The sequence below is a fragment of the Zonotrichia albicollis genome, chromosome 22 (genome assembly GCF_047830755.1).
Source record: "Zonotrichia albicollis isolate bZonAlb1 chromosome 22, bZonAlb1.hap1, whole genome shotgun sequence".
In the NCBI taxonomy this organism is placed as follows: domain Eukaryota; kingdom Metazoa; phylum Chordata; class Aves; order Passeriformes; family Passerellidae; genus Zonotrichia; species Zonotrichia albicollis.
In genome coordinates, this window is record NC_133840.1 from 1,073,510 (window position 1) to 1,096,642 (window position 23,133).

The window sequence follows — 23,133 nt, forward strand, 5'->3', positions numbered from 1 at the left end:
TCAGGGCTTTCCTGGACAGTGTGTGAGCCCAGAGCAAAGCGTTTATTGTAAAATACCTTCTAATTGCAGTGCTTAAAGTGGGCGCTGCTGGCTTTGCAATGGCTCTGGGCTTTGTTTCCTCTGGGCAGCTGTGGGCACACAAAGCACAGGGGTCATTTGAGCAGGAATCAGGGCTTTAAACAAACACTGGGAATGAGCTGAGCTCTCCCTCCACCCTTGTGATTTTCCAGGTGACTTGAGAAGGCTCAGAGGGAGCGGGGCTGGTGCTGGCCCTGCTCCTGATTGTCCAGGGTGGGACCCTGGGGTGCTGCCATCTGGGCTCCCCTTGGCTTCCAGGCACCCATTGCTGGCACCCAGTCAGCTCCGAGCTGCTGGTTAAAATGATGGGAGCAAAGGGGCTGCTGGCACCCCACAGCCCTCTGTGCTCCTGGGGGTGCCCCCACAGCAGCATCCCCAATGCCATTGCTGTCTGCTGGAGATGCCTGCCCTTCCCAGGCATTGCTGAGGGGCACTGGGGCTGTTCTCTCACTCTGCTGGCCACAAATTCTCCTCGCTGGGATCCCTGTCGGGCAGAGCAGGGTGGTGTCAGCTGCCCATCTCTGCTGAGGTGGCACAGTGGTGGCACACAGGTGGCACAGTGCTGGCACAGTGGTGGAGGTCACACAGCATTAGTGGCTCAGCAGCAGGGACAGGGGAGCTGCTCCCAGCTGAGCCAGCCCGTGGATGTGGTGCCTGGTAAAAGGGCATTTTAGCAGGGCATCGATTGCTTTCAGAGGGCTGGATTGATGGGGGATCCTCCGGAGCTGGAGCCATCCTGTGAGCGTGTCAGTGAGGGGTTTGGCCAATGCTGACAATCAATCCCAGTTTCCATCCCTGCTCGCCTGCCTGCGGCGCTCCCGCACGGAGAGCAGCGCTCACGCTGGAGCTGTTTGGAGTGCCGTGTCTCAGGGATGCTTTTATCTCAGAACTGGGATAAAAGCTTTCTGCAGGGGCGCAGGGATTAATTTTTCACACATCTGTCCACTGGAATGCAATAAGGGAGCCTTTGTTCAGGCTCTTTCCATGGAGCGCCTCCTCCACCCTTGTTATTTCACTCTTCTTTTGCATGGCAAAACTTTTTGTCCTGCATTTCAAATAGATCCTGAGTGTCCCTGGCAGCTGAACAAGAGAAACAAACTTTCCAGCCCTGTTTTTTGTGCTGTTCTCAGGGGATGCTTGGTGATTTGAAGGGCATTTGATTGGTTTTGGCAGAGGCGCTTTATTCCATGGAAAATCCACAGCTCCTATGGATGGTTTAGGGAGCCCCTGGAGCCTCCAAATGAGAGATCTGTGGGTGGCCAGCTGGTGGTGGAGGTGCCATGGGAACACTGAGGGCACTGCTCTTGGGCCGTGGTGGGCAGGGAGGGACAGGGGACAGTGCCAGCTCTGCCTGGCGCAGTGGGAGAGCCAGAGCTTGGCCCAGACATGGCTCTGCATGGAAATGAAGCCCCAGAGCCTCAGCCCTTGTCCTGCACACGCTTTCCCTGCTCTTTGGAGGGTGGTTTTACTCCTAACACCAAAGTCCTCCCACTCCAGCCCTAATCATGTGTGGGGGGACCCAGCCAGGGCTGATGGCTCCATCCAGTGAGAGGGAGTTTAGCACTCGGGGTCAGCCCTGGTTACAGCATCCCCCAGTGTGGATGTGCTTCCCCCACATCCCACTCCACAGAGGTGTAGCAGTTTCCAGCTTCACCAGAGGGCCAGGCTGGCTGTGCAGTGCTGCTCTCTGAGGAGCACCACCCCAGGGATGCTCTGCATACATTTACCTGTGCTATGTTTTTTTCCCCCCAACAGCCCTATTACCATATTTAAATGCAAGTATGTCTTTTTTTGATTGATGTTTTAAGTAGCTTCAAGTTATTCTAGCCTAGTGCTCTGCTTGGCCTGGTAGCTGAGCTGTAGCTGAGCCATAGTGCTGGAGGTAGCGGGCTGTAGTGTGCTGGGCTTTCTCTCTCTTCTCTTTCTCAGTGCCTCAGTTCTCTCCTGTGGTTCCTCAGCCTTGCAAAGCAGCTGTGATCGTGGTCCTGGTGCCCACCAAGGACCAGGTTCCATTGTGGTGGCCACCCCAGGCTTGTCCTGTTGGGTGGCAGGAGCAGTTGGAGCCCCCAGGGAGCAGGAACCTCCCTGGCGTCACTGACCTTGGGGTTTGGGGCTCATTGCCTGGACTTTGCCATTGCCTTCTTAAAATACACATATTGAAAGTCAGAATCTCTGGCAGATCTTTTGAATGTTAATTAAGTAAATCTTGCTGGCAGCATTCCATTCCTCTGCGAGGGCTCGGTTCCCTGGAGCAGGGGGGATGTCATAGAGCTCCTTGGTCTGCGGCTGGTTTGCTTTCAAGATCTTTTCCTTCTTTACTTCTTTCCTTCTTTTCTTTCTTTCTTAAACCATATTCCATTGAATTTTTTCTGCTTTATCCCAGCAAATTTGTGATCTTGACATGAGGACCTCCTCATCTGTTCCATTCCTGCTTTGTCTATAGACCAGCACGTTATTATCACCTGCAAATAAGCCTGGAGGAGAATTCCCTGGCTGTGTGTGGAGCGGGCTGACCCTGTTCCTGCAGGAGCATGGAGGCACGAGCTGAGAGCTGCAGGCTGTGCCTCCAGCCTGTCCTCCTTGGCTCCAGGCTGTGCCATGGCCGTTCCTCCTGTGCCCAGGGGATTTGTGCCAGCAGCGGGCACTGGCCAGGGCTGGGCTGTGCCCAGGTGGCACGGAGAGCCAGGCTGGCAGCTCCAGGTGCCCTCAGGGACTCGTGGTGCCCACTGGCCTGTGTCTTTACCCTTCTCCTTTTCTCCACGGCCAGGTTTCCCAGCAGCGGCTTACGGACCAGTAGCAGCGGCAGCCGTGGCGGCAGCAAGAGGATCAGGTAGGGGGGCCCGTGGAAGAGCAAACCCTCAGAGTGCAGGGTCAGGTAAAAGCTCTGTCGGTATTCTGTGTGGCTGCAGCTCTCCATCATTTCTCTGATTTTCCTCACACTTATCCTGGGGACCTGAAAACAATCAATCAAAATGAAAAAAATTAGAGAAAAAATAAGTAATCAATCCCAATCCAAACCCAAACTACAAGCAGAGGCCACGGGGGCTGGAGCACCTGCAGGAGATTGGCATGAGAACTGCCAAAACCAGGGTAGATATTCCAATTTGTTTCTTTCTTTATTCCTTTATTGCGTTGGTTTCTTTATTTGTTGGGTTTAAATTCGAGGCTCTAAAAGACACCCCAAAAAAAGATCTATTTGTGTTTTCAGAAAAAAAGTTTTGGTTTCTCGCAGGAAGCTGGGGTTGGGTTGAGGTGGTGGCAGCAGCTCTGGGTGCTCCCGCCGTGCCCAGAGCCGCTGTCACCTCCTCCACCATGGCCAGCACGGGGCATCTTGGGCTGGCATCACTGGTGCCATTGTCACCAGCACACAGCTGACAGTTCACCATCCCTGCCTGCTCCCACCCCGCTGCTTCCATGAGGAACCACAAAGCTTTTCTTCTGTCCTTCTGAAAACTCTTTACTTTTTTTTTTTCCCCTTAAGGGAAACAAAGAATTAAATCGTTGCCAATTGCCGTTGCTGCCTTAGGTTTAAATTTTGTAAAGTGAATCAGCACTTGGCTCAGGTGGCAGAGTCGAGAGCAGCCCTCAGTGAGCCGCGGGCTCCCGCAGCAGGCCGCGATGGAGCCGCTGTGGGACGGAGGCGCTGCCAGCCCCGTGTCCCCTGTGCCAGCGTGTCCCCAGGGAACACGGGGCTGGCAGCACCTCCCAGCTCACTCGGGGCTGCGCTGGGCGCTCGTGGCTCTTCGGGCAGTGCCAGCTTAAGGAGGCAGGCGCTCCCGAAAAGCCCCGAGTGCGTGAGGGAGCAGAGGTGGGCGCAGGCCCAGGCGTGGCTCAGCGAGCCTGGGGCCGTGAGGGCAGAGAAAGACACCAGGAGAACTCCGTTCCATGCAAACTGGCACTGCTTGCAGGCTACAAAGGACTCTCTGTACCAGTTCCATCCTGTGGCATGTAGAGAGCGCCTAAGGGGTGACTTGCCAGCCTGGTTGTGGGGATCCCCCATTCCCAGCTTCTCCTACTGCCCCGGCACGGAGGGGCAAAAACAAACCCAAAGAGGGAAAAAAACCCCAAACCCAAACAAATCCCAAGATTGCTTTTGCATATGCTTCCAGGAAAACAGACCTCATTGTTTCTGCCTCTTCCTCATGTTTTGCCCTTCAGGTTTTGTTTTACGTGCAAACAGACCTGGTGAGTTGCCCCTTAGCAAGGCACAGAGGGTTTGGCTGGATTAACGTTGCTTCCCTGATTATTATTATTATTATTTTTTTTAATCGGAGTGCTTTTGGTGCCCATTACAACTGAACTGAGCATTGATCAATTCTGTGCCTGAAAATCATTTGTCTTTAATTTGAGTGTTTTTTGGTTTCTCTTTTGTTGGGTTTTCTGATTTGTTTTTTCAGTTTTTTTGTTTTTTGATTTGAACTTGCAATACAAAACTAAATCTAACCCTAAATTAACAACACCCTTTCTGGCAAGTTTAAAGAGCAGTATGGTGTTTGGAAATGTCTTTTCAAGCCTCAAAATTGCCTGCGTGCACAAAACTGGCAAAACCCCCAAAACTGAATCCAAAGAGCCCCCGTCCCACCCCAGCCCTGAGGTCTCAAGGAGGAAGGTGGGTTTGTCACCGGCCCCTCTCACATCTGCACCAAGCCTGGTCTGGGAACGGGGGGTTTCTGTAGAGTCATCTCCATCCAGAGCTGGTTTTGGAAGGGACATCCTGGGTTTGCCACTCCATCAGCAATGGTAGTGAATTGTATCCAGGAGCAGTGGAGTCCGATCGATCTTGCGCTGCAGTGTACGGGCCCGATTCATTACAAGAAAAATGGCTGGGGTTTTTTCCTTCTTTCCTTTTCGGTTGGGTTTTTGTTTTCCCTTCACAAATTCGCACAGCCCTCCTTCACGTGTGCCTGGTCCAAAGCACAGAGCACAGCACGGCTGGCCCTAACTGGCCCCTTTCTGCCAGGAAATGGGAAAGAGCTGGCAAACACCCGGGCAGGCGCATCCCACCATCCCCAGCTCACTGGGAGAGCTCTGCCCAGGGCTGCTGGAGCACAGCACAGAGCAAGCACTGGCCAGGAGGTTCCTGGAAAGCATTGATGGCAGTCCATGTCATCAATGTCCCCGTCCCTGCTGCCTCTTCAGCAGCTCTCTGGCCCCATCCCGCCGGCTCTTCCCCACCTTCCTGGCATCAGTACCAGCACAGAGTCTGAGCACCCTCAGAGAGCATCCACCTTCAGTGCGTGTCTTGTTCTCCCCAGGAAGCTGCAGCCCTCTCACTCCAAGCCCCTGGGCACTGACCACCTTGCTGTGACCCCGGGGTGACATTCCTGTTCTTGGGACACCTGCATGTTTGCTGAGTCAGCAGGGAGCCTGCTCAGGGCCTCCTCCCTGCCCTCACCCCTTCTTTTTCTATGGCAGCGTGTCACCAGCTGGCCTTGCTAGATAAACAGGTTCTTCTGTGCCACGGCAGGTCTGTCCTAGAGCCAGCAGGCAGGGCCGTGTCCCTGTGCCCGTGCTCAGTGCCACCATAAATTCCCGTCCCGCGTGGCTGCTCGCGTGCCGGCAGGGTGAGCGCGGCCGTGCTGCTCGGCATCAATCACGTCCCTGTTTGACATCCCAGTGATGAGGGGACAGCTGAGGTCCTTCCAGCAGACACAGCTCTGGCCACATCCATTCGCTCCGGGTGGGGCTGTGCTGCCGAATCCCTCTGCTGGTTTTGACAACCTCACCCATTCTTGTATTTTTTTAATGAATTGGGACCTGGGCCACGGAAAACGAGCAAAGTTAAAAGTCTGAATGCTGCAAACTCCTCCTAGACAACTTCACTATCAGTGTCACATTTCTTTTGAATCCACCTGACATTTTACGTGTAAAACATTTTTGTCGTGTAAATGCTTTTTTTGAAATACAGTCATGGGGGGGGCACATTTTCCTCTTGCATTTGACATGGGAGGGGTTCATCTGGCAGGAGAGCGAGACAAGGAAAATTTGGCAGGTGAGGGTTTTCGTTCCTTCCTCTTTGGTTCATTGACAAGCCTGAGATTTTTCCAGTTCCCAACCTGTTGCTACCAGCTGTTCCTCCCTGAGGACTGGAGACAAAACCCCTAAGGCACAGGAGTGCAGCCCTGTCCCAGCTCCCTCGGGCAGGCTGTGGCACCGAGCCAGCTGGTGGCACTCGGCGCAGCGGGACAGCGCAGTGCCACGGCGCCCGGGGCTGCTCCCCACCCCAACCCCTGGCACATCTGGATTTTGGGCCCCAGTCCCGGCTTGCCAGTGCTGCCTTTGAGCCCTGCGCCCCAACAACCCCTTACTGGACTTTATACTTGCCAGCTATAACAAATCTCGTAACGTGAGCTACTGACCTTGATGGTGAGTGTGAGCAGTTATGTTTTGTTGTTTTCTCTCTTGCTTGGTTGGGGCTGCTGTGAGAGAGGGTGTCTCTGAGGCAAACTTTCCGGCCTCTCTTACACTCGGACGTGCACACCTCCTCTCAAACACTCTTCTGAGCGCTCTCAGCGGGAAGGTTTGTCCACACCTATTAATCCTCTCTCAGTGTCCAGCTTCTTGTTAGTAGCAGCTGGTTGCATGTTTTTTGCTTGTTCGGACGAAACGGTTCAAGAAACGACTCATATCAACTCTTGAGAAATGTCTCTATTTTTTTGTACACTTTCTTTCTTTTGATGTTTTTTATTAATTTCCCTTACTTAAAAAACAAAACACCTGTCGTCCCGTAAAACATTTCACATCTCCCCTTGCCTGTTCTTAGAGTGTATGTATCTGTGGGACTGAACTAAATGCATGCACTGTAGTAGTCGTACTGGTAGCAGTAGATGTAGTTGTAGAACATGCATTGTCGAGTTGATATTATAGGCACCATCAACGCGAACGAGCGTGGCAGATAAAAGCAGAGCCTTGGTCTGATTGAAAGCGTAGGGATAACACAGCAGAGAGCTGCTGATGGCTTGGATCCATAGAGCCCTATTCGTTAAATCCCATTATCTGGAAGTTTAAATTGAAGCCGGCTGTAGGCAACCTATACCCTCTGTACAAGAACCCGCACATGCTCTTATGCTGATAGTAAAACTGACCTTTTTTAAAATTCAAATTAACCCCCCTAGGAACTGAAACACTGACTATAACTGTATTCTCTTATTTTTATTTTGTATCCAAAAGAACCTGAGATATTTTTCAAATCATTTTACAATCATGGTTTCTCCATCAGCCTGTTACTCGTCCATATTAGCCCATAGACTCATTCGTTGGCGGTCGTAGACCAGATGTGCCACACGCAAATCACTCCATTTGGGAATCCAATAATTCCGTGTGTGAGGCGGCTCCCTGCAGCCTGTCCTGAGCCACCAAGCGATTGTTTGTAGGTCATAAACCTTAAATCTTATTATGCAACAGAGACGCCGAGCTAGTGATGGGTCGTACTCATTGCCATGTCACCCAGCTTAAGGGCACGTTTTTAAATGAAGATTTAACATTTTATAAATATCAGCATGAGGAGTTCGAGGCAAGTTCATCCTCTGTGCCACGAGCCAGCAGTGGCTTTGCTTCTCCTGCCTGGGTTTCTGTGCTAAACTTGGAAAATGCAGAGACGGCGCTGCAGTCAGTAAATCCAACAGATGGTAATTGAGATCCCGAATTAGGCTTTGCTTTATTTGTTGTTTAGTTTGCTGCTTGTCAGAAAACACCCTGATGGGAGCAGAAAAGCTCCTCTCTGGTGTGGTCACCCCTCTCCTCCTCCCCACGCCCTGGCCATCCCCAAAGCCAGCTGTGCTAGGTGGGAGCCTCTCCCTGCTCTGCTGGGCAGAGCCACGCACTCATTAATGCCCTTCAGGCAGCAAGGGCTTTCAAAGGAAATAAAATATCCAGAATGGGCTTTCCAGTGTAATTAAGGATTTGTATCTGCTCCCTACCTCTAATAGAACATTGAGTAAATCAAGCAAACAAGTGCTGGGGCTGACACGGTGCAAGGTGAGCTGAGCTGGCCCTGGTGCTGCCAGGGAGCTGAACACCCTTGTGCCAAGGCAGGGGTGAGGTTCCCTTTGGATCTCAGTTTTCCAGGGAAATGGGGAGCCCATTGTTCATTGCAGCCCAGCACCTGTTGAAGTCAGGAGTGTGCCTGAAACTCAACAGAGAGATAAATTGCATGGGGTCGAGGAAACCTTGTCTGACACCTAAGGAAGGTGCTCCAAAATCTGATCTGCTCATCGTTTAGCAAATTATGGCCATAAAAAGGGTGACAGTGGTTGGGCTGTGTGTGCAGGGGGAGAGGAGCTGCCATGGGCTCATGGAGATGTCAGGAGGAGCATTTCAAAGATCCAGCCATGAACCAATTTGGGATTTCTGTGCCCCTCTGGGAGGACTCCCTTGTGGCACGGTGGCTCTGGTGGAATTGTTCTCCCTTTTTATTTTCCTCTTATTAAAGTACATAAAGTTTAATCCAGGCTATGTAATCTCAAAAGCCACAACCTAACAAGTGGACCACTTGGGAGCAGCAAGGGCTGGAATTTCTCACTCCACTGGAACGCCAGTAATTGTGTGACGGAGCCTGGCGGGTGATGCTCTGGGAAATTAATGCTGCATTGGATTTTATCCTTTGCTTATCTCCCTGGCAGAGCAGCGCCTGCTGGGGAGCACGGCGGGTGGCCAGGCAGGGCCCCCACACGGGGGGCTTTGGGGAGGGGTGGGAGCAAGGGAAATCATCCTGGTTTGAACGGGAATGCCATCAGCAGGCTCGGCACGCAGCAGCCCCAGGTGGTGAATGTGCTCTGGAGGAGCCACTCCACGTTCCCATGGGTGGTTCTGGCCTTGTTTCTGACATACTGGGAGCCCTGCAGTTACTTGCCTGTCTGCTACCCCAATTTAAAAAATAATAATAATAAAAGAGGCGTCTTTTCTGTTTGGCTCAGAAGTGCTGTGCTGCTCCAGCATAGGAATCCCAAAGGTCCTTTTCAGAGCAGGCTCCAGGCAGAAGAAACCCTGGGTCTTGTTTTACTGTAGGATGCCACTTTTGGATCTTTTTTAATCCATGGGGGACTGAGCTTCTTCCTGCAGTGCCAGGGAGAAAATTCAGTGGATATGAAACAATTTGGTGCTGCTGCTGCTTGACCTTGGCCACAGCAGCCAGTGTTTGACAGGGCACTGGGCTGAAGTCTATTGAGGTTAAAATACATCAGCTTTAATCAATAATTTTGTAATAGAAAATCTTGTGCGCTTGATAAATCATCTCCAGTGCAATTAGTGACCACCTCTGAAGTGCAGTTGAAGTTAATCTGTAGCAAATTTAGCCGGTAACTTTTAATAGTCTTTTCCATCAGGAGAATTATTTTCCACGGGAAAATGCTCCTCAGAATGCTCATCATGCTGTTTTATTTAGGGAGAAATTCTTCTCTCTGAGGGTGGGGAGGCACAGGTTGTTCAGAGAGGCTGTGGCTGCCCCATCCCTGGAAGTGACCAGAGCTGGAGCAGCCTGGATGGTAGAGGGTGTCCCTGCAGGTGCAGGGGGTTGGAACCACTTTGGTACCCTCCACAGCCCTGCCACAGCCAATTATCCAGGTTTGTTCCCTTTCTCCCAGCGGAAGCTGAGGGACAGAGCTGTTGGCAGTTGTAATTAGACTTTGTTCCCTGCAAGATGCAGACAAGTTGTTGCAGAGCTTGAAGTGGGGTTTCAGCACGTGCTCTCCAGGGCATGAGATCTTCCAGCACAGGATGGTGTCCTGTGCATTTTAATCCCTGAGCAGGTAAAATGCTGCCAGGGCTGAGGGTAACTTGCCTCTCCAGCAGCACTTGCAGGCTGTTACCCATTAGTGGAACAACTGCTAACTGTGAGGCAGCGCGCGTTGGACTGACACACTACTGTCAGTATTTTCATGCTGATTCTCTCCCCAAATGCTTTAAAAGTAAATACATAATTACAGTGATGTTTTTTCTCCCTCTCTTCTCTCTGAAATAGAAGGCTGCCAGAGGAGCAGAGTAGTTTTTCCTTGCAGCAGATGTTGGTGTGCATCTGGCTCCGTGTGAGCTCAAGAAGCACGGTGGGTTAGGAGTTGCCAGAGAGTGCAAAATGGATCTGCAGGTATATAAACCTGAGCTGCTTAAAAATAATAAACTCACGCAGCTGGGGCCTTTGTGAGCATTTCCTGATGGTTAGAAGAGCCCAGCACTCTGTGCCCTGACCCTGACTGGGTGTCAGCTGCCCACAGTGTGGCTGGTGCCACCAGCTCTCCCCCAGGCACCGTGTGCTGGGCAGCAGCTTGCTGGTGCAGAGCCTCCCACAGGAGGGATGGCTGCACAGGACTGGGGTCTGCAGGCTGGATGCCTCTTCTGTTACCTGAATAACCTGAATAACCCCCCTGTGCTCCTGAGCATCCCCCAGCCCGTGGGATCTGCAGTGGGAAGGTGCCCCCCAGGCAAGGCCCTCCTGCCGCTATGACTTGAATTATGCAGCAAAACAAAGAACCGGTTTTGGTTTAATTTTCCTCCTGTATTGTCTGTTATTGTACAAAAGGCTTCAATTTCAAATTACAGGAGTGATAGCCAGTTAATGTGGTACAGTGGGAGGCCGGAGTTGCTGTTGCTATGGCAATGGAGTTCGGCTCATTTGTTTTGTAGATGAGTAATTACTACGCAATTAGAGTAGGCTAAAAATAAAGGGGCCTTTTGTTCCCTCTTACTCATTAATATTAATAAAAGACCTGTCCGGGCTGTGGTAAACAATTAATGCAGATGTGGTTGCCCATGGTAGAATTAACAGCAGCTCTCCTGCTCCTCCTTGGCGCGAGGTGAAGGCGCCAGCATCACCTGGCTCAGCTCTTCCTTCATTTTAAATGGAAAAGTGGTTACAGAGGGGTCTGTGATATCCCAGCACTGAGCTTTAGCTCTTATTTGCCAGTTGGATGGGTGGTAATAAGTGTTAAGGCTCGGTGTGCAGGCACAGGCAGCAGGAGCAGCGCTGGGGTCGGCGCCTGCGACACCGCGAGCGCCCGCAGCCGCCCAGGGCCCCGGCAGGAACCCGGCAGCAGCAGCTCCTGGTGCTGACAGATCCTCATTCATCCCCCCTGGACCAATGCCAGGGCTGGAGCAAGAGACTTGCCCAGAAACCTGAGCACAGGCAAGGACAGGCGGGTGCTGCTGAAATGAGTCCAGCACGGAGTGTTACAAACACAGATTGACAGAAAAGAGTGCAAGGAGCAGTCCCAGGCGTTTGATGTGAAGTAAAAAGATGGCAGTACCCTTAGCCTGGATATTTGGATGAAATTCTTCTCTAGGAGGGTGGGGAGGCCTTGGCACAGAGTGCCCAGAGAGGCTGTGGCTGCCCCTGGATCCCTGGAAGTGGCCAGGCTAGGTTGGACAAGGCTTGGAGCAGCCTGGGACAGTGGAAGGTGTCCCTGCCTATGGCACTGGATGGGCTTTAAGGTCTCATCCAAACCATTCTGTCATTCTGTGAGGTATGTAAACATTAATTACATCACATTCTAAATTAGCTGTAAAACCAGTTAAATTGGCAGGAACCAGTTGGGATATTGACTTGACAGGACAGCATTTATCTGCCTCCTTGGTTTATTTGTGAGGTCCAGCTGAGCTGGTGAGCATCCCGTGCCTGCAGGGAGGGACAGTGGAGCAGCAGGGAGCTGGGAGCAGGGCAGGGGCTGATGAATGGTCACCTGCTCCCTGCATCATCCCTGGAAAACACTGTCAGGAAGGCAGGACCTCTCCAAAGGGCAAATACCCCAGCCCAGAGCCCTGAATCCTCTGCTGGGGGGGCTGTGGGTGCACAGAGCCGCATCCCTCCCAAACTGTTTAACTAATGGAGGGAATCGTAGCAGAGCCTTTGTAAGGTCGACATTTGTTTGTTGTTAAGGATCTAATTAGAAACATGAGAGGAAGCTGAATGGCTGCTTGCTCGGCTAATTAGCGACATGCACGAAGACCACTTTGAACTTCAAGGACACAAAGCTATTAGCGCTTACATCAAAAATGGATTAAACTTCTGTGCTTTTATAATGATTAAAGATGAGCCGCTGGAGAGGAAATCCTTTTGTGAGGCTGTGACAAGAGCTGGCTCCCTGGCTGCAGCTCCTACAAGCCAAGCTTTGTGTGGCCTCGTGTCGCGCTCGGCCCCGCGCGAGTGACACCACTCACACGCGCTATGGAAAATGGGATTAGGCAATAAATATTGATCGTTGGCAAAAAGTTACAGCTGAGCTGCAAAGTGCAGCTATTTTGTCCTGCAGGAATTAGAGCAGCTGGGCTCGAACACGCTGAATTTTGTGCCTTCTGCAGATTGGTGCCCATCAGCAGCTCCCAGATGTGGTGGATGCCTGGGATGTGTTAAGTGGAGTACTTTGTAGAAGCAGGGGCTCACTTGCAGCAGTGGGTTTGTGGAACACCTGCACAAAACAGGTGAATTTTTATCTCCCCCAAGCTTGTGGAAGCTGCCCAGCTCTTGCTCGGGGCTCATCTCAGGTAGTTGAGCAGTTGGTTTGTGTCGTGCTGGGCTGGAGGAGCAGCGTGGTGGGAGGACACTGACGCTGCAGCAGGAGCAGTTTCCTCAAGATCCCAGGTGCCATTATCACCCCATTGTGCCCAGCTCAGGAAGGTGGGCAGCACTCAGCCCTCCCTCCTGGTTCCCACTCACTTCCAGCCGTAATTGCCAGCTCACCACCCACTGCTTGCTGTCATTACCCTGCGATATTTTGATGTGTGAAGCCATTTCCGAAGGGGCTGCAGCCGCAGAACAACCTTTGAAAGTGTGACTGCAGCTAGAAAATAACGTACAAATAGTACCTTGTTAGGGCAGATCTCGGTGTGTCTCAGCCTCATCACCACTTATTTTGCTGATGAGCCCGACAGTTGTTGTATTTTCCCTTTTCCCTGCAGGGCAGGGATAACCCGGGGCAGCCTGGCTGCTCCCCATTACGGAGCGTGCCGGGGTGACAGGGGAGGCACAGCTCTCGCCTGTGATTTTCCGGGCAGGACTGAGCCAGCTGTCATCTGCAGCTCTTCTCACTTGCACAGGAGCCGTGTCTGCCACAGGGCTCTTAGAGAGAGAGTTTGCTTTTCAAGTGTGCTTGGGAGAGCAGGAGCAGAGGGATGCAGGTCCCCATGAGAGATGTACAACATGGCAGCTCTCGTGGCGACGCCGCCGTTATTTGTTTTTCTGGTTTGTCTCCCACTTTTGCTTCCAGCGAGTTGGGAGCTGTTTGTACCTTGTTATTCTCCAGAATATCTGTGTGTTTCCAGCTCATTATTTCTGAGACGTCTGTGAGCTGGAGCATTGATCCGAGTTCGAGGTGTGCCACACGTTGCCCCCACAGAACCCACGCTCTGCAAAAGCTCAGGCACAAGGAAGAGATGCTCCCATGGCTCAACCTGACCACAAAGGAAGGGGTTTGGAGCACTGTGAGGTGATTGGTATAGAAAAAAAGAGCCTGAATATCAGCTTTTATTTCTCAGTGCTGTGCCAGTGCACTCCTGCAGCCTGAATAGGCCACTGAGAACCAGCAGCACCGATGTCTTATTTCAGACTGGCGTTAATTTGTACATCCAGTCCCGGGTAAATGACATTCTGGTTGTTAGCAGCTCTGAAAAGCAAGGTACAAACTCCCATTAACTTCAGCCCTGACTGCACAAAGAATTAGCTTTGGCCAAGCGATCTGTAACATGGGTGCAGCGCTGCTAATTATATTTATAAGGCTGTGAGCACTAATGATGTAAGATGTGCATGCGGTGCTGAGTTGTGCTGGTTATTTAAGGTATCAGCGTCACGCTGGGAGCGCTGCTCTGTTAGTCATGCGTGGCCAGCCGTGCTCTCCTCGGGGACACTCGGGTCCCCAGGGAAGGGGGACTGTCCCCTGCCACTGGCTGTGGTTCTGCGCTCTGTCCTCTGCACAGGCTGTGCCTGGGTGGCTGCAGGGGCAGCTCAGCAGGCTGGAATGCTTGGGGACAGGTGGTGCTCCTTCTGTGAGAGTCTTCTCTGAAAATCCAGCAGTAAATGGACCCAAATGGCTCAAATTCATAAATTTATAGAATCCTCGAGCGGGGTGGTAAAGGTGCCTCTGGCTCCAGGTGAGCTCACCTGAGCTCCTGGAGGAAAACAAACACTTAGCAACTAACCATGGCTGAGCAAATCATTTAAATGCAGCTTTCTGAGCCTCCTGCTCATTATGGGAGCTTTCTGTTTCATTGGTAGGGGCTGGAGCAAAGGGACCTTAAAGACCAGCCCCGTGTCGTGGGCAGGGACACCTTCCACCACACCAGGCTGCTCAAACTTTGACATGAAATGCCACCAGGCTGTGGGGCTGTCCCCACGCCCCTGTGCCCTGCCTGCTCCCATCCCTGCCAGCAGCATCCAGTGTCATTATATCATTTACTCCTTCGAGCTGGAAGATGATGTTTGCAGCATGTTCTATGAATTTTTCATAAAGATAGAAAAACAGACTAATCTTGTGAGCTTTGAGTCTTGGTGGTGGGTAATGGCTTTGATTTAAAGCATTTTGTCTTAATGATAGTTATATTGAAAATTTCCTGCTGCTTTCAAGCACGTTTAGTTATTATCATAAACATTGATGGTGGAAATGCCTGCCAAATTGTGCGTGGCTGTTTATGGCAGATGAGAGAGTCATCCAGAAATTATAGCTCTGGATCAACAAGTTGTGAAGAAACCTGTTTGTGCAGGAATGCACCCCGAGGGCAGTGGGACAAGGCAGGAACGAGGAGGGTCTTGGAGGAGAAAAGGGCTGGAGATGTCCAACTCTGGTTGTAGGATATGCTTGACAGGAGGTGAAAAATGAATTTCTGATGAGAATCATGGAATCATTTATGTTGGAAAAGATTTCTAAAATCAGTGAATGTTACTTTACTACACTGCCAAGCTCCCCCATCCCTGCAGAGCTGCTCACCCCCATGCATGGCTGCCCAGGGACAAGAAATATCCTGCCTCTGCTCAAAGAGGGAATTGTAGTGGTTTCTGTCCCTCATGAGGATTTCCTCACCTGACCACTCTGGCAGGGAAGGCAGACACACATTCTGCACTGTTTCTCACCTGGATTTTTTTAATTTAAAATACTCATATTTGTTATGAGTCCCTGCAGAGGTGTTTAAGTGTTTGGGTTTTGGTGCTGTGAGAGGGAAGGGTGTCACCAAGGCTCCATGTGGGCTGTGTGCAGGGGACAGTGATCCAGACTTCCCCTGTCCAGACTTCCCCTGCTTTGTTTCCTTTGCAATACAGCATATTTCAGTGGTGCCTAAGTGGGATTTTTGTCATCAGGTGCCATTTACTGGTCCCTAAGGGCCTGACTGTCATCCCAGTGCCGTGTGAGTTCCCCTTGTAGGACAGTGATGTCTAAACCCTCACGTCTCCTCTCCTCTTCCCTTCCTCTTCCCCTTCATCACTCATGGCTGAGTTGATTTATTTGGAGGGAATTCCAGCATGGCTGAGCTGAGTTTATTTGGGTGGGATTCCAGCATCCAGCTTGTCGTGCTTTGCCCAGGCCCAGCAGCCTTGGGGTCCTTGCTAGCAGATGCCAGCAGGAATCCTGACTTAGAGATGTCTCAGGAGTTGCTGGAGGGAGAGTTTGTCCCCCAGCCGTGACCTCTGTGGTTGGGCACAGCTGAAGGTGTGAGCAGGTCGGTGTGAGCGTGGCAGTGTGCAGGAGCAGGCTCCAGACACCATCCCTGCCTCCTGCCCTGCCTCAGCCCAGTGCCAGGATGCTCTGGCTCCCAGCTCCTGGCTCCCTGTCACAAAGCACTTGGCTGGAGGTGGAGGAGCATCCCACGTGCATGTTAAATGGGGATAAAGGCTCTGCTGAAGGATGGGCTGAGATAAAGCCTCACTGCCTGAGAGGTCCAGCTCTTGCTGTGCCAGCCCTGCACAGCAGCTCCCAACTCCACCCGCACCAATATTGGCATTGAAAAATCCTGCTGGGGCTGCTTTGTGAACCCACATGTTTTATATCCTTCTGTGTCCCCTCTCACATTCCCTCAGTGCTTTTCAGTGCTGTGACACTGGGCAGAGTGGGCCCGAGGCTCCCCAAAGCCTGTCCCTGTCCCTCAGGCTTCACCTGTTGATCAAAATTCACAGGCTCAGAATCTTCTCTGCAAGAAAAGCCACAGCAGATTCAAAGTGAAGCAAGCAAGGCATTCTCCTGCCCTGTTCCATCCCTGCCAGAGCTGCTGGCTGCTGGCCCTTGATCTCCATCAGCACAGGAAGGAGCTTCTGTAGTCCAGGGGATGGAGGATGGCTGGGGCTGGAGATAAAAGGTGCTTGGCTGTGACTTACAAGCACATCTAATCTTTTCCACATCTCTGCTGACCTTGATCTATCACAGGGCTTCCTGGGGACGCCTGGGATTGCGAGTTTTGCATAGAGGAAGCCTTTGAGCTGCAGGTGCTCAGGCACAGTCTCAGAGCTGTGAGGTTCGTGCTGCAGGATGGCTCCCTGTGCCCTTGGTTGGGAAACGGACCTGGAATGAGTCCCTTGATGCCAGGATTTCCTGAGTGCTGGCAGTTGATGGCCCTGGCAGCCCCCAGACAGCACAGTCCCCTGGCAGCCCTGCAGCAGCAAGCTCCCAAACATCTGCCCCAGTTCCTGTTCTTGCCATGGGGTGTTGGGGGCCAAGGGAAAGGCTCTAATTCCTCCCAGCCTGCAAGGAGTTAATGTCAGTGCTCTGCAGTTCCCACAGTTCACAGCAGCCTTGGACAACTCCTGACAACCTCCAACAATCAGGAGTTTTGTCATAGGTTTCCCAAAAGTGTTGACTTTCCTTAGTGAGGCAGTATCTGGAGTCTGGAGGATTGCAGGCATTTTTCCTTCTTCCTTTTAGTGTCAGGGTGCTCCAGGTTTGTGTAAAACAAACTTGTTTCCAGGTGGTTCTTGCCAGAACACATCAGGATTTGCCTGCTGGGGAGGTGGTTCAGGTCCCTTTGCTGCAGTGATGGTGAAGGTGCCTCTGGCTCCAGGTGAGCTCACCTGAGCTCCTGGAGGAAGACAAACACTTAGCAACTAACCCTGGCTGAGAAATCATTTAAATGCAGCTTTCTGAGCCTCCTGCTAATTATGGGAGATTTCTGTTTCATTTGTAGGGGCTGGAGTGAAGTATTGGCTCTGGAAAAGCTTCCAGCTTTTTCTGTGGAGCTTTTCAGGCACCACACGGAGAGGTGCCAGGGCATCCCAGCCTCCACACAGCCCTTCCCAGGCTGGAGCAGCCTTTGGTGTGCCCCTTCTCCCTCCTGTGAGCAGTGTGCAGTGCTGAACCCCTGGTCAGCAGATGAAAAATTATCTTTTCATTCCCCACCTGAATAACCAACCCAGTGCCAGCTCTCCCTGCAGGTGTGAAAGCCTTGCCTCCAGTCTTGAGAGATGCACACGAGAGTGGCCAGGGTGGGATGTGGGCTGTGGGGGCACAGAGAGTCTCTGGTTCCTCAGGTGCTTGTTCTGGAGGTTTCTGTGGGGTTTGCAGGAGTATTTTACTAACAGGATGCCCCTGGCTGTGCCAGGTCCTGCTGTCACTGGGAGCAGCCAACTGGGTTTTCTGTGTGGCTTGGCAGGAAAATTCACATCCATTTTATTGAACCAAAGGGAAGAAAAGGGGGGAAAAGTGCTGGCTTGTAGTAATAAAGGGCTTTGGAACATCTCAGCTGGATATTTTTCTTCACGAGTGAGAAGGCCAAATGTTATCTTGACATTTAATCTTTAATAATAAAAAAAGGCTCTTTGTTTGCCAGCGAAGTTCAAAATCTGTTTACTCTCTCATGCCTTATTTCTTTGAACTTGCTAGCTTAGATGTCCTACTTACCCTCCCCTGCCACCAGTGCAGAGCTGTGGTGAATCATTTCTGGTGCAGAGCCGCCTTCCCTGTCCCCACAGAGCCACCAGCTGTGCTGCTCCTGCCCACTGCAGCCATTTGGGGTCCCTTGGGTGGGTGGAGCAGGGCAGGGGGCCAGGGCAGCCGAGGTGCAGCCGGTGCCCACCCCAGCCCTTGGTGAGGGCACAGGGTCGCTGCAGAGAGCCCTGTGGTCAGTCCTGCAGCCCTGGGCTGGGCACAGGGCAGTGCTGGCCACCAGGCCCCATAACCCACCCTGGTGTTGAGTGGAGATCCTGGGCAGGTGCAGCCAGAGGAAAAGGCTGGAGTGGCCTTGGCAGCCTGGAAGGTGGCATGGAGGGCATGGGGTCGGTGCCCAGGGGGTTTGGGCAGGCTGTGCTGCTGGGCCCATCCAGCCCTGCTGGCCATCGTGTCCTGGCGCTGCCCATGGTGGGGACACACTGGGGACACATTGGGGACATGGTGGGGTGGGCAGAGCAGGCTCCCTGTGCCCCAGGGACCTTGCAGGAACCACCCAGGTGTAGCTCCAGCTTCCCATCTCCATCCAGCTCCTCCCAGTCCGCTGACTTTTCTTTCCCATTGAAACTTCTTCCTCATAAATTCTACATCCAAGAGCAGCCGTGAGAAATGCCAGAAGCCTGATCATCTAACATGCTTTAATATCTAAATTTCTTCTTCAGTATCATTCTTATTTACATTGTTTTTCTTTCTCAAAAAAAAAAAAAAAATTAAGGGAGGAAAAAAATTAAATTTTCTTTTACTTCCACATTAGGAGGTGAGTTGTCATCCACCCTCTGGAATTCTTTTTTTGCTTTTGATCTTTATTTATTTGTTTAATTTTGGTTGATGTCCCAAGCATGGTTTTGGAGACGAAGGTAGGTCTTCGCTCTCCAAATCAAAAGGAAAAAAAAAACCCTAAATAAAACAACACTCTCCTTGGTCATATTTGAAAGAGAAAAATCCAAACTGTTCCATTCCATATCATTTAAAGAAAAAAAAAAATCAACTACTGAACTATATCTACAGCTTACTGATCTAAAAGGGCGGGTTTTTTCCAAAAGTATCGAATGGATCCAAAAAATTATTTTCCTAGACGTGATTCAAGTTATTTGCTGTCAACATTTTAATATCAATATTACCACAATGTGTAGTCTCAAACTAGTTCCTTTGTAGTTTGCATGGGATGTGAATGCTGTCTCGGCGTGCCCAGACCTAGAGAACTTGTTACTACTGCATGAGCATCAAGTCAGATGTTGAAAAATACCTATTATATTTTGTGATAATTTGGTGAAAATGAGCACCTCCAGTCTCTGGTTGCAGTAGTGTGTTGAATGATCGTTCTTTTTTTTTTTTCTTTTTATTTTTTATATATATCCATATATATATTTTTGGAGCTCTAAGCTTCGTAGTAGTCCGGGCTGACTCTTCTCCAGTACTTGCTCTCCTCTCGCATGGCCTTGGTTAAGTGTTAGAATTGGGCCTAGGCTGTTTATTCTGGTGTTTGGCTTTGTAATTCCGGTGCATGCCCGGCGTCTGGCCTCATACCCAGCTTTATTCTCTGCACACCAGTCTTGAATAGCTACAGTGCTCAACCGAATTTTGGCGCACCCGCTTCCCCGGCAGGCTCCACCCCAGCGCGGCCCGGCGGCTTCCCCGGCGCCAACAGCCCCGGGCCCGTGGCGGATCTCTACGGCACGGCCAGCCAGGACTCCGCCGTGGGCAACTACATAAGCGCCGCCAGCCCGCAGCCAGGCTCGGGCTTCGGCCACGGCATCGCCGTAAGTACCCCGGGAGGGGGCTCTGGGGGCGTCTGGGGGGTCTGGGTGGGGATTGGGGGTTTGGGGGTGCTGGGGACCCCGTGGCCAGCAGGCTCCTCGCTGCCACAACCTGCGAGCCGTGCCCGGCCCATGGGCGCCAGCTGGAGTAATCGCTGATTGTCAGGGCGTTCCAGCTGGGATTGGCAAGGGGGAAACCTCCAGGTCCAATCAGCCCTTGAGACCCAATTGCTGTTTTATCACCAATTTATCATTATTATCACTAATTGCCATTTTAAGGAGATTATATTTTCATGGGGGCACTGGCATTGCGCCAGCGTCAAACCATGACAGCCGAATGTTTTGCGGAGATAAACCGAAACTCCGCAACTTTGTGAAAGTTGTAATGTTTCCAGGGATGGGGGCTCCACCACCGCCCTGGGCAGCCCATTCCAGTGATTAATCACTCTTATATTGAAGAAATTTTAAGATTAATCACTCTGGCACTGGAGAAATTTTGTCCTGATATCCAACCTGAACATCTCCTGGTGCAAACACTCCTTCGGAGCCATCTGCAGCCAGACATGACCTGTCTCAGGGAGAAATATTTAATAAATATGGGATTTAAATCCCTACTTGTCCCCATAGGCTTTATATCAGCCCAACTGCCCCTCCTGGCTGCTGCACCCTTCGGCAGGCACAGCAACAGTCCCTGCTCCTGTTAAAGGAGCAAAATCAGCTCATTCATTTGGCTGGTGGGACAGGGCATGTCCTGCTCCTCTTCCCCTGTTTGCTGATGTTTGGGGTCACCCCCAGCTGGTCCTGGGGTCACCCCCAGCCATTGCTGGGCTCACTGCAGCCCCCGAGAGCCGCAGGTTGCAGCGAGGGGCCGGGCTGGGCCGGGGGTCCCGGGAGGCGCCTCCTAACGTGGGGCTGTGATTGCACTAATGAGGGCAGAGATTGGCTTAACAAGGCTGCACGTGGCTGTGTCACCTGTGTGTGAGCATGAATGGGGCTGGGCTGTCCCGTGGCACCTGGCACGGGTGGCAAGGGAGGCTCCTGCCCCTGGGAGCACGGCCAGGGGCTGGGTTATCTCCTGCACAGGGAGGAGGTGCAGAGGCTCCCCCGAAGGTCCCTCAAACCCAGAGGAGAGCTGCCCTCCCTGATGGAATTGGATGGGGGAGCAGGAGTGTGGTGCAGACAAAGCTCCTGGAACTGCTATTTTTATTGCAAAAAGGACAAACAAACCTTCTGCCTGGCTTTGTGCCTGTGTGCTCAATTCCCATCCCGGGCCTGCCCCTCCCGCGGTCACACCACGGGCTTTACAATCCCTGTGGATCAATTCTAGCACAAACATGGAATATTACTGCTCTGCAAGGAGCTACATCAGTTCAAACTGCCACCTCTCACCACTTACAACACCTCTTATTTCCATTTTTCACCTAAAAACCTGTTTGTGCTTGAAAACTTGGGCACTTTTGTCTCTGCAACATCCTGATTTTTCAAGTGAAAGGACACTAGGTCCAAGGCTGGGTATCCAGATTTGTCTGCACTAACACTTCCCAAAGAACCATTTTATAATTGACTTGCAGATTGGTAGCCTCTTAATTCCCCCAATAACTGCAAAGAATCCCCTAGCTTTTATTACGTATATATTTATTTAACACTCTCCATTTACTAACCCTGGTTTAAAAATAAAGAAGGGAGAACCCCAAAGCTTATTTTTGCACCTGGGGGAATGAGAAGATGATGGTCTTGGAAAGGTGACCATAGGGCTGAGCACACCTGGTGACCAGAACAGCTCTTGGAAATCCCTATTCATGCTGGCAACACAGTCTTTCAAGTCCTTTGATAATTTCTTGGCAAAAATTAATAATCAGCTGTTCCCGTGTATAGAGCACTGATGAACTTAACAATTGTACAATTTTAGGGACCTTTGATTGCAACGGCTTTTACAAATGGATACCATTGAAACGTTACACATGGTTGGTTGCCATCTCACTTGGAGGTATTACAGTATATCCCATTTGTACTTTGTGCTGAACTACCATCTCCCCTATATTTACTTTAAGTGAACAATTTTTTATCTTCATTTCGTCTTTCCTTGGCCTTTAATCATTCCTTTCTGTGATTTGTGTTACTCAAATCAACCTCACGGGCTGGAAACTGGAAGACAGATCCAAAGCTAAACCAAAAGTCACTTTTTCATCTTCGTGGTGCTTCGTGCAATAATTTGAAGAGGCAGAAAACCCAGGAGGCTGTGGGGAATCACCCCCAGTGCCAGCAGCAGAATCCCAGTGGGATCAGAGATCTGCTCCCAGCGCACTGCTTCAAAAATAGCTGAGCCCCACTGCTTTATTACTGAGAAACCATCATTCTTAATTAAGTGCTGTACCAAATATTACAGCTAAAAGATAACATTGTAACTTGTAACCATAGAGCAATTATCAAGATTAAAAAAAAATTAAACCTGAGCAAATTAAATTAAAGGCATTACCTGAGCACCGCAGCCCTGGATCGCTGCCAGTTTCCTACCCTTTGAACTAAGCTCCAGTTAATTAAATGTTTAATTTTTATTTTTTATTATTATTTGGCCTTTGGCATATTCATCTTTGCAAACAAATATTCTTAGCACTCGGAATGGAATAGATTAGAAAATGCAATGAGAAGCAGAAGTTATCCCAATTAAATGGCACGGGTCTGCCCCCAGAGCTCTGGGCCCGGACAGGCAGATGGAATGGATGTGTCACATTTTATTTCCCTGCCTCCTGCCCGGTGTTACATGATCAATGTCACATCATTTACGTTCAAAAATCAGTCTATGAAATTAGAAGTAAAGTTAGTCAGGGGGCTGGGAACTGTGGAAAACGTTGGGAGACTTTAAACTACATAAAAATAGATTTATACCTAAACACTAGTGGATAAAGGGGGTTTCTATTTACTCTCCATCTCCACACACACCCCCAAGATTACCTGAAATTGTTCTGTCAATTGATTTGCTCCACCAAGGAGTGTTTTTTATGGGAAAGAAAAAAGTGCCATAAGCACTCTTGCTTAATCCCGGCTATTACTTGCACGTAGCAGGGCTCGTTCTCAGATCAATTTGTCAGAATCCTTCACGTCAGCCCCTGGAATAGTGAGGTGGTACCCGAGGCCAGCTGGAGCCCGGGCAGAACATCATCACTCAGGCTAATAATGCACAGCCCTGCCAGCCTGATGGGCTGTAATCACTCCTCGCTCACACAGCCCATCACTGCAGCCATCACTCACTGGCCAGGCCGGGACTCAAACCATTAACGACTTAAAAACAAAGTGCTTTTAATGTTGCTCATTACTAATTAAAACAGATTTGGAGAGGAGGAAATGAGCCTTATTATTAATTCCTCGAGGAGCGCTGGGTTTGAAGCGCTCGTGGCCGCGGCTGCTCCTGCGTCCCCGGGCAGGGTTTGAGGATTTGGCTGAGCTGCAGTCCC

At 51.0% G+C, this 23,133-nt stretch overlaps 1 protein-coding gene across 14 annotated transcripts in view; it reads left to right on the forward strand.

Annotated features, from left to right (window-relative positions):
- The window catches only part of MSI2 (musashi RNA binding protein 2), a 197,997-nt gene that overhangs the window by 170,504 nt on the left and 4,360 nt on the right, over window positions 1-23,133 (forward strand). Inside the window, exons 11-15 of one of the 14 annotated variants that reach the window (XR_012583511.1) lie at window positions 2,846-2,908; window positions 4,237-4,263; window positions 6,507-6,598; window positions 19,530-19,684; window positions 21,591-21,668. Coding sequence is in view for 11 of the 14 variants with exons in the window: in XM_074557070.1 (XP_074413171.1) it covers window positions 2,846-2,953; window positions 19,476-19,684; window positions 21,591-21,632 (359 nt within the window). In the remaining 3 variants the exon portion in view is untranslated. Of the gene's footprint in view, window positions 1-2,845; window positions 2,954-4,236; window positions 4,264-6,506; window positions 6,599-19,475; window positions 19,685-21,590; window positions 21,669-23,133 lie in introns of those variants that run through there. The other 13 variants (XR_012583510.1, XR_012583512.1, XM_074557072.1 and 10 more) reach the window with 13 other exon arrangements.